The sequence below is a fragment of the Triticum urartu genome, chromosome 5A (assembly GCF_056163025.1).
Source record: "Triticum urartu cultivar PI428250 chromosome 5A, HENAU_Tu73, whole genome shotgun sequence".
Taxonomy (NCBI): Eukaryota; Viridiplantae; Streptophyta; class Magnoliopsida; order Poales; family Poaceae; genus Triticum; species Triticum urartu.
The window spans coordinates 676101558-676115923 of NC_141877.1; the positions used below are offsets into that span (position 1 = coordinate 676101558).

At 44.6% G+C, this 14366-nt stretch overlaps 2 protein-coding genes across 2 annotated transcripts; both read right to left on the bottom strand.

Moving 5' to 3' along the window:
• Positions 1-5185: 5185 nt before the first annotated feature.
• Positions 5186-6246, bottom strand: LOC147974016 (germin-like protein 8-11). Its single transcript, XM_087522325.1, has 2 exons — positions 6060-6246; positions 5186-5936 (listed from the first exon to the last, which is right to left on the bottom strand). Exons 1-2 carry the CDS (start codon positions 6178-6180, stop codon positions 5368-5370), a joined length of 690 nt encoding a protein of 229 aa, XP_087378451.1. The 5' UTR covers positions 6181-6246; the 3' UTR covers positions 5186-5367.
• A 5896-nt stretch (positions 6247-12142) lies between these two features.
• On the bottom strand, positions 12143-13186 carry LOC147974017 (germin-like protein 8-5). The gene is made up of 2 exons (XM_087522326.1): positions 13000-13186; positions 12143-12865 (listed from the first exon to the last, which is right to left on the bottom strand). Exons 1-2 carry the CDS (start codon positions 13118-13120, stop codon positions 12297-12299), a joined length of 690 nt encoding a protein of 229 aa, XP_087378452.1. The 5' UTR covers positions 13121-13186; the 3' UTR covers positions 12143-12296.
• Positions 13187-14366: the final 1180 nt, after the last annotated feature.

A 14366-nucleotide genomic window follows, 5' to 3' on the forward strand; every position in this document is an offset into this window, starting at 1 on the left:
CGCACGTCCAGCGCTACTTGGTTGCGTTGGCGAACAGCCGGTTCTCGAATACCTGGCAGATTATTTGGGGATCTCACCGGAGCTATCATCCGGTGATGGTTCCTTCTCTTTGGGTGTACATCGCGGCCCACTGAACCTAGAGGAGCTATTATTCGATATGTATTAGTGATATTATATGATGATCTTTGCTACAAACTACTATATATGTATTCGATGATGGATTATTAACTACCTATTAGTTATTTGCTTATTGAATGCAAAAGATGAGTGCCGTTTGTGCTACAAACTACTATATATGTATTCATGATGGATTATATGATGATCTTTGCAACAAACTACTACAAACTACAAATTTTAGGTGTTTTAGTTGTTATATGATGATCTTTGCTACAAACTACTATATATGTATTCGATGATGGATTATTAATTACCTATTAGGAAATGTCTGACGATGAAAGGGAATTCGCTATGTGCGAGTACTGCGAAGATAAGCGCGGTCTGTGCGACATGCCTCACTTGGTAGAAGGTCGGCACTTCAGCATCAAGCTCCAAGACCTTCGATGTTGAAACGGTACGCAACGACGACAAGTGTTTTTTGTTATTTTTTGCACGACTTCTCTGCTTCTTCAACGTGTAATTTCCATCTTTTACAATTCGACTAGCTTATCCCATGCCATGCAAGACGCTATGTCTTGGAGAAGATGGGTTTTGAAGATCATGAAAGAATGGAGACAAAGATAATTCAACTAAGGACCCATCATGGTAATGACTTTGCTGTCAATCTATACAATTCTGTGAACTCATCCAATTTTGGTTGCCTGAATTGGGAAGCCCTTTGCAAGTTATATGATTTTCATGAGGGTATGCTTCTCACCTTCGATCTTGGTGATCCTGACATCAACGAAAATGATATGACCATTTGGGTCATTGTTGACACGCTTCCAGTTCTACCGCTGTGTGAGTTTCTTAAACATATTTACTAAGCAATTTATATTGTTTATTTCAAAATATTTGACAGTTTATTTCCATTGACAGCTTATTTTCATTCTTCAAAAAATGTACGGAAAATGCTAGACAGAACCTACTACTACAATGATGAAGCACAATTAACTTATAAGGAGCAAGATGGTCTTATCGCATTTTTTACTGATATTGAGAATTACAATAGCTATTATCAAACTCCTCCACATTATGGTCAATACGTGCCACTAGTGCACGTGTTGAACTACGGTAACATCAATGGAGATATCATGGTAAGATTTTCTACTATTACGACATCCGTGCATCTTTTGCATAAATTCTTCTAAAGCTAAACTATATTGCTAACTACAAAGTTATTACTATGTTTTTGAACAAAAAATCTCGATGGATTGTGTGCCTCATCTGATGTTGACGAGAGGTCGCGTTAATGTTATGAGCTTACAGCCACCACAGCCAGGTCAGCCGCAGTATCCACATCACTCTTGTCCATACCGGATTTCTAAAAGCGAGGAAGCCATGATAATTGATGATTTCAAAAAATGTTTGAACCATCTTAGAGAGCTAGTTGGAAGCAACATTGTGTGTAGGCCAAGACTTGGAGACAAGATGATCTCCGTTCTTTATTATGGAGAGTCAATTTTCCTTAATGCAGCGTCAATGCCTATCTTGTTTTATGATATTTTACCTAGGAGAGGGTAGAGTAGGTCCTATGAGAGGAGTAGGTTGTAGCTAGAATGTGTTATTATGTGCTACAATGTGTTAGAGTTGATGATGATGAGGAGGAGTTGTGATTATGACTAGTGACCAACTTGTTATATGATGTCTCATTGATGAACATTGTTTGATGGTGATGACAAGTGGTAATGAATATGCTATTTAAACATACTAGTTCATGATGAGTTGTTATTGTATAAAAGATAAATCTGTTTAAACATGTACAGCGCCAAAATGCTAAAAAAACCATAAAAGTTAGTAGTACCGCTGGCCTAAAAACGCGCTACTAGTAGTTGAACTTACCAGTAGCGCTGGCCTAAAAACGCGCTACTAGTAGTTGAACTTACTAGTAGCGCTGGCCTAAAAATATGCTACTGCTACAAAATAGTTGTAGCATCGTAGCAGTAGCGCTGGTGCCAGCGCTACTGGTAGCACAAAAACCGGCGCTACTGGTCAGCATTTTCCTAGTAGTGTTGGGGTGCTCCAAGGAGAGCACAACCCACCAGGGCGCGCCAGGAGGCCCAGGCACGCCCTGGTGGGTTGTGCCCACCTCGGGTGCCCCCCGGACCGCCTCTTTGCTCTATAAATACCCCAATATTCCCAAAACCCTAAGGGAGTCGACGACATATTGATCCAGCCGCCGCAGAGTATAGAACCACCGGATCCAATATAGACACCATCTCGGATGTGGTTCACCACCTCCATTGGTGCCTCTCCGATCATGCGTGAGTACTTCTTTGTAGACCTTCGGGTCCGTAGTTAGTAGCTAGATGGCTTCCTCTCTTTCTCTAAATTCTCAATACAATGGTCTCTTGGAGATCCATATGATGTAACTCTTTTGCAGTATGTTTGTTGGGATCGATGAACTTTGAGTTTATGATCAGATCTATCTTTTTATATCCATGAAAGTATTTGAGTTTCTTTGATCTCTTTTATGCATGATTGCTTATAGCCTCGTATTTCTTCTCTAAAATTTGGGTTTTGTTTGGCTAACTTGATCTATTTATCTTGCAATGGGAAGAGGTGCTTTGTAGTGGGTTCAATCTTACGGTGCTTGATCCCAGTGACAGATGGGGAACCGACACGTATGTATCGTTGCTACTAAGGATAAAACGATGGGGTCTATCTCTACATAGATAGATCTTGTCTACATCATGTCATCGTTATTATTGCATTACCCCGTTTCTCCATGAGCTTAATACACTAGATGCATGCTGGATAGCGATCGATGTGTGGAGTAATAATAGTAGATGCACGCAGGAGTCGGTTTACTAATCTTGGACGTGATGCCTATGTAATGATCATTGCCTGAATATCGTCATGATTATTTGAAGTTCTATCAATTTCCCAACAATAATTTGTTCACCCACCGTTTGCTATTTTTCTCGAGAGAAGCCACTAGTGAAACCTACGGCCCCCGGGTCTCTTTCTCATATATTTGCCTTTGCGATCTACTTTTTGCTTTGCTTTTATTTTTAGATCTATTAAACTAAAAATACAAAAATACCTTGCTGTAATTTATTTTATTTGGCGTTCGATCTATCAATATTTATAACTCTCTCACGTCCGTTTTCCCATCTTGGGGCGCCGCTACCCGAAAGGGATTGACGACCCCGTTTACGCGTTGGGTTGCGAGTAGCTGTTATTTGTGTGCACGTGCTGATTACGTTGTCTTGCTTGGTTCTCCTACTGGTTTGATAACCTTGTTTTCATATCTGAGGGAAATACCTACCGCCGTTGTGCTGCATCATCCCTTCCTCTTTGGGGAAATATCAACGTAGCTTCAAGCGACATCATGGTCACATGGGATCACTGACAGTCTTGGTCTGACCAGATCTGGCCATGGCTATGGGCTTGGGACGGGCCAAGCCTTGCTAGGGTTTTGATGTCCCCATCCGATGATCTTGGACCAACATATGTTGGTGCAGGTGTGCGAGGTTGGAGCGTCGGACACCGGGACGACGACCCTGGATGGCAGGCTGCGTGTCTCACTTTCCATTGAGTAGCATGGCAGTGTTTCTTGGTCATGCGGGTGGTGAGATGCATTATGGCTGGTAGTCTTGGCGAAGCCGTCGCCCGTCAGTGTTGGCAAAGGCCTTATCCTGATCTACAGTTCTCGACCTGTTGTGGTAGTTCTGGTGGCCTGATTCCCCATTGGCGAGGTGCCGGGGAGGGTCTGAATGAAAGCTTCGAGCATCAATTCCTGTGGCCGTGATGCTTGCGGGTCTCATGTCCCTTTTGGGGGCATCGCCATGCCTCTTCTCCCCGTCAGTTCAGGATGAATACACTTGTCAGCCACGACAGACGCGGTGGTAGTGGTGCATTGCGTCGTGACCCTCGTGGGGGTGTCGCCGGTGAGTGCGACTTTCTTTCGGTTGCGGCTGCATGTTCAAAATGGTGTGGAGATCCAATGAACGCTACCTAGAACTCTGGTGACTCGCGATATCGTTTACACCTATCTTTTACACGCGACGACGTCCTCTCTTCGTCCTTCCTGCTTGCCGGCCGACATGGATGACACTCCTCTATTTAGAGCAAGAGGCTAGAGGGTCCTCTCCGGCGGTGGTTGGGTCGTGACAGTGCAACAAAGTCTAGTGGTTTCTCCTAGCATCCAAGGCGGTGCGTGGTTTCATGTTGGTGGCGGTCCTGGTTGGGTATCAAGGTGGTCCAGCCTCTCCTGTGCTTCTTCTCAGCAGAATGGTCGAGGCATCTAGTTGTGTACTTTCTGTGCTTGTTAGCATGTTTGGCTTGTTTCGCCGTGCTTTTCTTTGATAATCTTGTATGAGGATTTCCTCAACACCATGTATCGTTCGATTGCGTAGCTTCCTTTATAAAGCAGGTGAAATTATGTTTCAAGATGAAATGCTTCTGTCATCAGCTCAGGACGCAGAAACATTTCAAATAATAATCATTTGGGGGGGGGGGGGTCAGGTAATAATCACTTGTTTTGTATATTTATGCACGTTTACCATATATGTTGTAGCGGCTTCCTGGAACCTGGTCCCCACTGTGCCCAATTTCTAAAACTTAGCAAAAGAAGTATAGTACTTAACATAAGACAAAAACATAACGCTCATATGTTTTTTAATACAACAAGCCACCTCATCTGTTTCCATTAAAGAAGCAGCCAATCGAACTTACAAGAGTTTTGAACCAAAAGGAAGCTAAAACAACTAAAGCAAGCTCGATAGGAAAGGGACCGTAACTTACTAATTACATGCACCAGGAAGCAGGATACCTCAACAACGACTCCAGGAAGCAACCTTTGCAAATTCAACATTCACATTCAATCCTGAGCACAACAGGGTTCCAACCATGGCATACTTCACATGTATTGCAAGAAAATCCTAGGTGTTCACCCCAGCATTAAACATATAATTAATTGTCATATAATAATCTATTATTTCATAACAAGGGGAAATGAACCTAGAATTTTAATTTGTTATGATAAATAAGACACGTCAGATTCCAAAAGAAGCAAATGAGATCATATTAGTGTGACAAATATAATATTGTCAATTATTCAGAAGGTAGAAAAACATTCACTGATTACAGACACACAATGGAATGACATATGCTCCATTTATTTTATAGATTAGGATGCATATCTAGGAACTCAACCATGTCCTTCACTTGTGCACTGGTCTTCGGGGTAATTAACAAATGTCTGTCTTAGTAGTGGTTGTTCTCCCAGAACTGAGCCTGGAGATAGTCTATTGTGTTCTTTTCCACCTGAAATGCCTTGGCAAGAACATCATCTGATATTGGTGGGTCTGACCCAAACACTGCATTGGCAATTGTGATAGCCCCTGGGTTCTGGCTGCTTAGCGCGGCAATTGCAACAGCAGGCAGGTGGGGGTTGGGGTTGAATTGAAAGTGGATGAGCCCCACGGGGAAGACAAACACATCACCTTTGTTGAGCACCTTGGAGAAGAACTTGTTTTTGTTGGGGGCGGGCTGGTTGGATGTCACAAAGCCAACGTACAGTGTTCCCTCGAGCACCGTGAGGATCTCAGTGGCGCGAGGGTGCGTATGTGGTGGGTTTTGGCCCAAGGGAGCATAGTCGATGCGCGCAATTGATATGCCGAGGGTGTTCAGTCCAGCAATCTGCATGACGTTGATCAAAGTGACGTTGGATCCAACCTTGTTGGGCACCCTAGGCTTGTCGAGGTTGGCCGCCTTGAAGAAGTCATCTGCATTGACCTCCATCGGGTTCTTGCAAACAAACCCATTGACACGGACTGGGGGCAAAAGAGATGTACATGTAAGCTCAGATTTTACATTGTTTCGACTCGCATATAATTACCAGAAATAGATTTCAACATATGTATTTGGTGAAAACATGATGACAAAACGGATAGTACCTGGTGAATTCATGTCGGCAACACAAAAGTCCTGGAGTGGGCTAGGATCAGAAGCAGTGGCCTGCCATGAGACTAACGCAAGAAGTGCAGCAAGGAGGAGAAAGGAAGAGGAGGATGCCATTTCGTTTTAGTGTCTTTGGCTCTTCTGTTCTCTCTTCTTCCTATTTCTGTTTGTGGCGTGAGTGACGATGGTTTGAACATGCAGGGGATGCATGTGTTTATATAGGCGCAGAACTCGTGAGTAATAGACAAAGTCAAGTGCAACCGATCAACAGATTGAAATGGTCTCCGGCTGCTGATTAAACTATTTTGCATAACTTTACAGGTTCCCTTTAAGACACGTTTTCCCTTCAAAGAAGCAATGTGAAACTCTCTCCTGAGTCGCCACAATGCATGCAGGGCTGGTTCCAGGAAAAGTCACCACCCGTTGCCATTTAGGAAATTATTTTGAAGATAAGAAACAGCGACAAGATAAACAAATGAAATTCCACTACTTTAATTAGATACAGTATCACATACTTGGTCAGAATCTGAACTGGTGGTCTGGTGTGTATGCACAAAGTTAGTTAAAGAGCAGTTGAGAAAAGCCAAGTCATGTAAGGCCATCAAATATTGTCACGTACTCATGCGTGGGCTTGATTCATGGGTGCCTGCATGACTTCTTAAGAGATATAAACTGACTACTACTCCTGTTCTTTCCAGAAGTTGATATAGAATAATGTGTGCAATCGAGGTTTTCAAACTATAAAATTATATATTTGCCTGTAGATTTGTCATGAAACCCAGCAACATAAGACGACACGGCATATTGTGTGTGAAGAAGGAAGAAAGCGAGGCGCCTCGATCCACACATGAATCCACCTAATACATCTGCTATATGTAGCAGCCCCTGTACGTTATCATCACGTCAAATCTGGTATTTACTTGGTTAGATGTCTCTCGAAGTGGTTGAGTATTTTCAGGAGGAAGCAGCGGCATTAGTGGAGGAAGTGCCCAACCAAAAGGAGAGCTGCCACAGAGGCCATGATGATGGAGAGCAGGAAATTTTCATATGATCTTAGCAAGACTAGTTAACATCTTGCAAGGACTTTTATCAACCTGTTCTATCCAGAAGTTATTATAAAATATATGCAATCTATCTTTTCAAACTATGACCACTAATATAAACAAAATATATATTTTCCAACAGATTTGTCATGAAATCCAGCAACATAAGACAACGCGGTAGCTAGCGGATTGTGCCGACAAGGAAGACATCGACGTGCGTCGATCCATGCACGAATCCACCTAATACAATTGACATATGTAGCAGCCCTGTTATCATCACAGTAGTCAGATATGTATTTGCTTGGGCAAATTTCTCTTGCAGTAGTTGAGTATTTGCAGGAAGAGGTGACGACATTAATGGATCTGCCTAACCAAAAGGAGAGAGATGACGACCTTACTAAGAGTAGTTAGCATCCTCGTGCTAAAAATTTTATCATGACCAGTTCAGTACATAAATCTAACAATCTCGGTTGGCTTCCTACCTAGGTTCATGACACCAAACCTCACCTGCCCCCTTTTGTTAGTGTAAACAGTGCATCTAGTTACTAAGCTGGGTGGCCACACATAAACTGATTAATTTGTCAGAGGTGCGCGTTGGTAGGTTTGTGAAGGAAAAGATCAAGATATTTCCATCAGACAAATAAAATGCTTCTATCACAAGCTTGTTAGAAAGAGCCAACTCAGATAATAATCTGTTCTCGTATATTTATGCATACTGTCTATATATGTCGGACCTGGTTTCTAGAACCTGGTTTGGTGTGCCTAGTTTCTGAAATGTAGCAAAAATCATATTTCTAGTTCTAAATTTAAGAAGAAAAAATAACGATCATAAGTTTTTTTAGAGAATTTGCCTCCTCATCAATTTCCATTAAACAAACGGCTAATCAAATTTACAAGAGATTGGAACCAAAAAGAAGCTGAAACAAGACATGCAGGAAAATAGAGCTGTCAGCAACCAAAAGAGCAGGTTCACAGCGGAGGAGCAATAAACTAAGTCTCACATGCACCAGAAAGGGAGTGACCACAAGAACAACTCTACTAAGAAACTTTTGCACATTCAAGTTTTCACACTACAATCCTGAGCACAACCGGGTTCCAACCATGGCCTCAAGCATACTCCTCCTGAATCACCAGATTGATCTTTAACACCCTTTCTTCAACCCTTCCCCCATCTCGTGTTTCTGCAAAATGCTCCAACTATTAGGCTCTAGAATACGACAACATGATCATCTAGGATTTTTTTTATTAAAGCAAGCCGAGTTCCTAGTTTCCATATTGTCCAATGAATTGTTGTCTCCCCCATAGATAACCAATTTCCACAAAGACACGGGAAAATAGTTATTCCACACACTAGACAATGGCGCCGGCAATAACAACGGCGATGACATGATCAATGGGGACGATGATGACCCTAACGACGGAGAATATGATTTGGAGGATGAGGAGGAAGGAAGCCTTGGCCCCGATGAGTATGACGCTTTCGAGCTACCCCTTGAGGTACCCCAGCTCAAAACTATGTGCAAGCGATTGGCTAGTACGACCAAAAGCATCAAAAAGAAGTCCCAACATCTCAAGACCGAAGAAGATGAGCTAAACGACATATGGAACGAGCTCCTTAGGGCCGAGCAGGCCCGAGAACAAGCTCGACTAGTTGGATGCGGAGACCGAGGACAACTTGCAAACAGATCTTACCCCATGGCAACTTGCTAGACTAGATGGATGCGGAGACCGAGGACAGCGCGCTTTCAAAACGTAACTGGGTTGAAAGCCTCGACCGTCCTCCCTATTGCAGAGATCGACAGATAGGCACTGAAAAATATGCCTTCGAGGCGCATGGAGCCCGAGGTGGAGTCAATCCACCACGGACCACCACGAGATACAAACCCAAGGGGAAGTGGCCCTTAAGCTCCGAAACCCCACATCGACCAATCTACAAGTCTCGGCAATGCCCACCTGCTAGACAGACAGGATATTTTGCATAGCTAGCAAAGAATGGCGATGTGCGCGACTACACTTGCGACTGCACAACAACGATGTCGGACGTACGCCACACGACTGCAAGTGTCTGAGGAGCTACACACCCTCGATGCTTTACAGATGAGTTCATGCAACACCAGTTCCCTGCTAATCCCATAATAGGAAGGGTGATGTAGCACAACAGTAAAAAGTATTTTCCTCAGTTAAGAACCAAGGTTTATCGAACCAGTAGGAGTCCACAAGCTAGCAAGATAAGCAGCACCTGCACACAAACAAAATAAATGTTTGCCCCCAACTTGGCAAGGGGGTTGTTAATCCCCTCGTCTTGCTAGTTACAAAGTTAAAAGCAAATAGTGATAGACAATGATATGTCAAATGGCAAAATAGTAAAGAGAGCAATAGAGCAACACAAATAATAATAGAGAATGGACCCGGGTGCCATAGGTTCACTAGTGACTTCTCTCTCAAAAGCAGGTAATGGCATAGTAAACAAATTATTGTTAGGCAATTGACAAATAAATATCATTCATGGCATAATCTTGTATAGGCATCATGTGCATGACAATTAGACCATAATCCATCTGCATCTACTACTATTACCGCACCCCAAGACCGCTATCCAGCATGCATGTCACAGTGTTAAGTTGGCAAGAAATAGAGTAACGCAATAAGCAAGATGACCTTATGTAGCTCAACAGAAAGAAACGTAGCAATAAGATCAATCCCCGTTGTTTTATCCTTAGTAGCAACAACACATCATGTGCCTTTGCCCCCTTTTTGTCACTGGGCAAGATCACCGTGAGGTTGAACCTACTACTATGCACCACTCCCTCTGAAGAATTACCCATCTATCTCGGCCAGGGAAGACAAATAACTCAAAAAGTACACATAGTTACTTAATCATACAACAAAGAAACTCCAATTCTATTCAATGAACAATCTGGTCATAAATCCACAAATCATCGGATCACAACAGACACCATAAGAATTACATCGGATTGATCTTAGAGGAGATCATTGTATTGAAGATCCAAGAGAGATAGAGAGAGAGAAGAAGTCATCCAGCTGCTACTATGGAACCGTAGATCCTGAAGTAACTACTCAGACATCAACATGGAGGCAGCAAGGTTTATGCAGATGGCCACCCCAACGGTTTCCCCCTCCGATAGAGCTCCAAAACAGGGCTCCAGATGGGATCGGTTCGGAACAGAGACTTGCGGCGGTGATAAAATTCTCTTGTTTGTCTCTCTGAGGGTGTCAGGAATATTGGGAATTTATAGGACAAGAATTATGTCATACGGAGCTGCAGGGGCCCCACAAGCCTGGGTGGTGGACCAGGGGTTAGGCTGCACCCCCGGGCTTGTGGGCCCCTTGTCCATCTTCTAGTCAATTAGGTTGTCCACGCGTCATAACCAATGGCAGACATGACTAGGAAGAGAAATCCTCCTCCCTCCTCCCACGAGGTGACCAGGGGGACCCTCAATCCCACTGGCCCTCACCGCCGCTTGATGGTGCGGTCAGGCAAAGCCCAACCATCTCCGCCAGCGGTGGGGCCTCTGGCTCTTCTTGCCCATGCGGGGCTGGTGAGGGCCGGTGACCTGAGCCAGAACATGGCGGGGGCCGTGTGCCACGGTAATATAGTGGGTGGACGCTGTGCTCCAGCACCCTGCTGCCCAGTTGCCTGGCAGCTTGGTGGATGGGCGCGCCTGGACGCTTGTGACGACGGTGATCTAGGCTTCTAGATCTAGATCCGGACGACATGGGTTACGGGCAGCTGCCCCCGTCGTGGCCTCTGCTGGTGGTGGTGGAGGCGTAGCACCAGTAGAACAAAGGGCGGGCTGGTTAGCTTCGGTTGCTCCGACGGCGGACAACAGCGAGCTCGAAGGTGGGATTCCCGGTGAGCAGTTTTGGTCGATGCCGGCGTTTCACGGGGTTGTCCTCGCCGGTGGTCGGGTGTCGTTGGTGGTCTCGCGCGTTGAGCTATGCCGTCCGCCGAGGTGGGGCAGCACATGGGGTGCTCGGTGGGGAGGTTTGTGAGAGGGATGGCGGTGCAAGGGTGTGCTGGTCGTGGATGCGTACGTCCTCTCCCCTTCGCCCCCCTTTCCATGCCTGTGCGCGCTGCCATAGCTCCAGCGGTGTTCTAGGCGGGACATATGCTTCGGCCCCGTAGGTTGGGGGCTGCCTTTTGTACCAAAGCCGAAAACTTTGGCTGGTCTTGGAGGGGTTTGAATGCAGGGCGGCAGCCCTGGCGGCAGGAGGCGCGACATTCGTAGGCGGAGTGTGCTCTCAGGTGCGAGCGGGCAGCCATGGCCACGTGGGTGGCTTGGTTGCGGGTGTTTAGCGGAGCTAGGGTGCGGCGGAGGTGTGAACGCTGGGTGCATCACTTGCCCAATCCGTGTACTGGCCGATGGTGGCAGCATCTATTGACGTCGTATCCTTTCCTGTAGGCTTCGTCGCGGCGTTCTGGCTCCTTTCGTCATGCTCCGGATGAAAAGTTGATCTACATGATCGGGCGGTGGCGGCTATCAGTGGTCGTACCCTTCTGGGAGACACCATTTTGGAGTCCTGGCTTCATCGTTGTCGGTCACACCTCTTCATTGTGGTTCATGGTGGAGGTCTCCATCGGCTCCAAACGGTCTTTTTCGCATATGTGTGGTTAGTTTGGTAGTCGGTGGGGTGGTGTGTTAGTGCATGACACCTTTGTATCTTGTCTTGCGTGTGTGTTGTGTGCGGTGGTGGCGTGTGTTTATATCGGTCTACACGGTTGTAATGCGGTGATGGTTGCTTTATATAATATAAAGCGGGGAACCCCTTTTTCGTCATAACCGATGGCAGACATTATAGTGCCGCACATGTATTGCACACAAGCACTATATATGAGGAATTTCCCAACGTGTTCAACCAAACCAGCAAACTTACATTAAATTACTAGATAATCGTCTATTGTATCGGAGAAGGGGGGAAAGAACCCTGAATTTTCGTTCGTTATGGGAAATATGACACATAATAACCAAAATAGCATACGGCATCATATCAGAGTGATGAAAAAAGATATTGTTGATTATTCATAACATTGAAATACATTCATGGCTTACAGACACACAGCGGCATGACATATTCTCCATTTATTTTATAGATATAAGGATGCTCGAGATATTCAATCAAATCCTTGATTTATGCACTAATCCTCTGTGTAATCAACAAATGTCTGACTTAGTTATGGTTGTTCTCCCAAAATTGAGCCTGGAGATAGTCTATTGTATTCTTTTCCACCTGAAATGCCTTGGCAAGAACATCATATGATATTGGTGGGTCCGACCCAAACACTGCATTGGCAATTGTGATAGCCCCAGGGTTCTGGCTGCTGAGCGCGGCAATTGCAATAGCGGGCTGGTGGGGGTTGGGGTTGAATTGGAAGTGGATGAGCCCCACGGGGAAGACAAACACATCACCTTTGTTGAGCATCTTGGAAAGGAACTTGTTTCTGTTGGGGGCGGGCTGGTTGGATGTGACAAAGCCAACATATAGTGTCCCCTCGAGCACCGTGAGGATCTCAGTGGCGCGAGGGTGCGTATGTGGTGGGTTCTGACCCAAGGGAGCATAGTCGATGCGCGCAATTGAGATGCCGAGGGTGTTGAGTCCAGCAATCTGCATGACGTTGATCAAAGTGACGTTGGATCCAACCTTGTTGGTCACCCTAGGCTTGTCGAGGTTGGCTGCCTTGAAGAAGTCGTCTGCGTTAACTTCCATCGGGTTCTTGCAAACAAACCCATTGACACGCACTGGGTGCAGAGAGGAGATGTAACATTTAAGGTTAGATCTTACAAAGTCGTTTTCTTGGATATAATTTTCAGAATCTGATTGCAACATACGTATCTAGTGATAACATCACAGGAAACCATGAAGTGCGTAGTACCTGGTGAATGCAGGTCGGCGACGCAAAAGTCCTGGAGTGGGCTAGGATCAGAGGCAGTGGCCTGCCATGAGACCAGTGCAAGAAGAGCAGCAAAGAGAAGGATGGAAGAGGATGATGCCATTTGAGTTTAGTTTCTTGGGCTCTTCTTTTCTCTTGTGTTCCTCTTTGTGTTTGTTGCCTGAGTGATGCTTTGAGCATGCAGGGGTTGTATGTGTTTATATAGGCGCAGTGAGGCGTGTGCGAACTCGGGAGCAATAGACATAGTCAGGTGGAACCGACCAACAGATTGAAATGGTCTCGGGCTGCTGATTAAACTATTTTGCATAAATGTTTTCCCTTCAAATGAAGCAATGCAGCGTATACAGATAGATAAAGGAACTCTATGTGATGTACGACTGAGTAGTAACGATGATTGTTTCTCCATTTAACCCGAGTCTCAACAATGCATGCAGGGCTAATTCCAGGGAAATTCACCACCCGTCGCCATTATTAATGAAGGAAAATATTTATAAACAAGAAATATCCGGCAAGAGAAACAAATGAATTCCACAAGTTTAATTATATATCTAAATATCCTGTGTTTCTATCATACTATCATATACCTGGTCATAGTCTGAACTGGTTCCCGCGAAATCAGTCAAAGAGAGCAGTTGAGAAAAGCCAAGTTATACAAGGCAAACAATTATTTTCTAGCTTGATGCCGACATAGACAAAGTTACCTACTCTTACGTGAGCCTGATACATATAGAGTGACTACTACTCCTGTCCGCTCCACAAGTTGATATAGTATTATGTGTGCTATCTAGCTTTTGGAACTACGAAATTATATATTTGCCAATAGATTTGTCATGAAATTCCAGCAACATAAGACGACAGAGTAGTAAACGGATTCGTAGCAGCCCCTGTTTGTTATCATCATGTCAATCCGATATTTACTTGGTCAGATGTCTCTCGAAGTGGTTGAGTACTTACAGGAAGAAGCAACGACATTAATGGACGAAGTACCAAACCAAAAGGAGAGATGATACAAATGCCATGACGATGGAGAGCAGGAAGTTTCCATACGATCTAAGCAAGACTAGTTAACATCTTCTAGCGAAGAGTTTTATCATGCATGACCAGTTCAGTGTATAAACCTAGCCTTCCTGACTAGCTTCATGGCACCAGACCTCACCTGCTTCTTTTGCTAGAGTAAATAGTGCATCGAATGACTAGACTAGGCCAAGCGGCCACTCATAAACAGATTAATTTATTGGAGGTGTCTGTTGGCAGATTTAGTATAGAAAAAAAAGTTTCCAGATGATTTAATTGCTTCTATCACAAGCTTATTACAAAGAAACAACTCAAATATTAATTGTTTTTTTGGG

What these genes read in the sequence shown, in the direction of transcription:
- LOC147974017 (XM_087522326.1), bottom strand. Translation starts at nt 13,120, where the DNA reads ATGGCATCATCCTCTTCCATCCTTCTCTTTGCTGCTCTTCTTGCACTG. An exon ending in CGCCGACCTGCATTCACCAG is followed by an intron (nt 12,866 to 12,999) that starts GTACTACGCACT and finishes CTCTGCACCCAG; the next exon opens with TGCGTGTCAATGGGTTTGTT.
- LOC147974016 (XM_087522325.1), bottom strand. Translation starts at nt 6,180, where the DNA reads ATGGCATCCTCCTCTTCCTTTCTCCTCCTTGCTGCACTTCTTGCGTTA. An exon ending in TGCCGACATGAATTCACCAG is followed by an intron (nt 5,937 to 6,059) that starts GTACTATCCGTT and finishes TTTTGCCCCCAG; the next exon opens with TCCGTGTCAATGGGTTTGTT.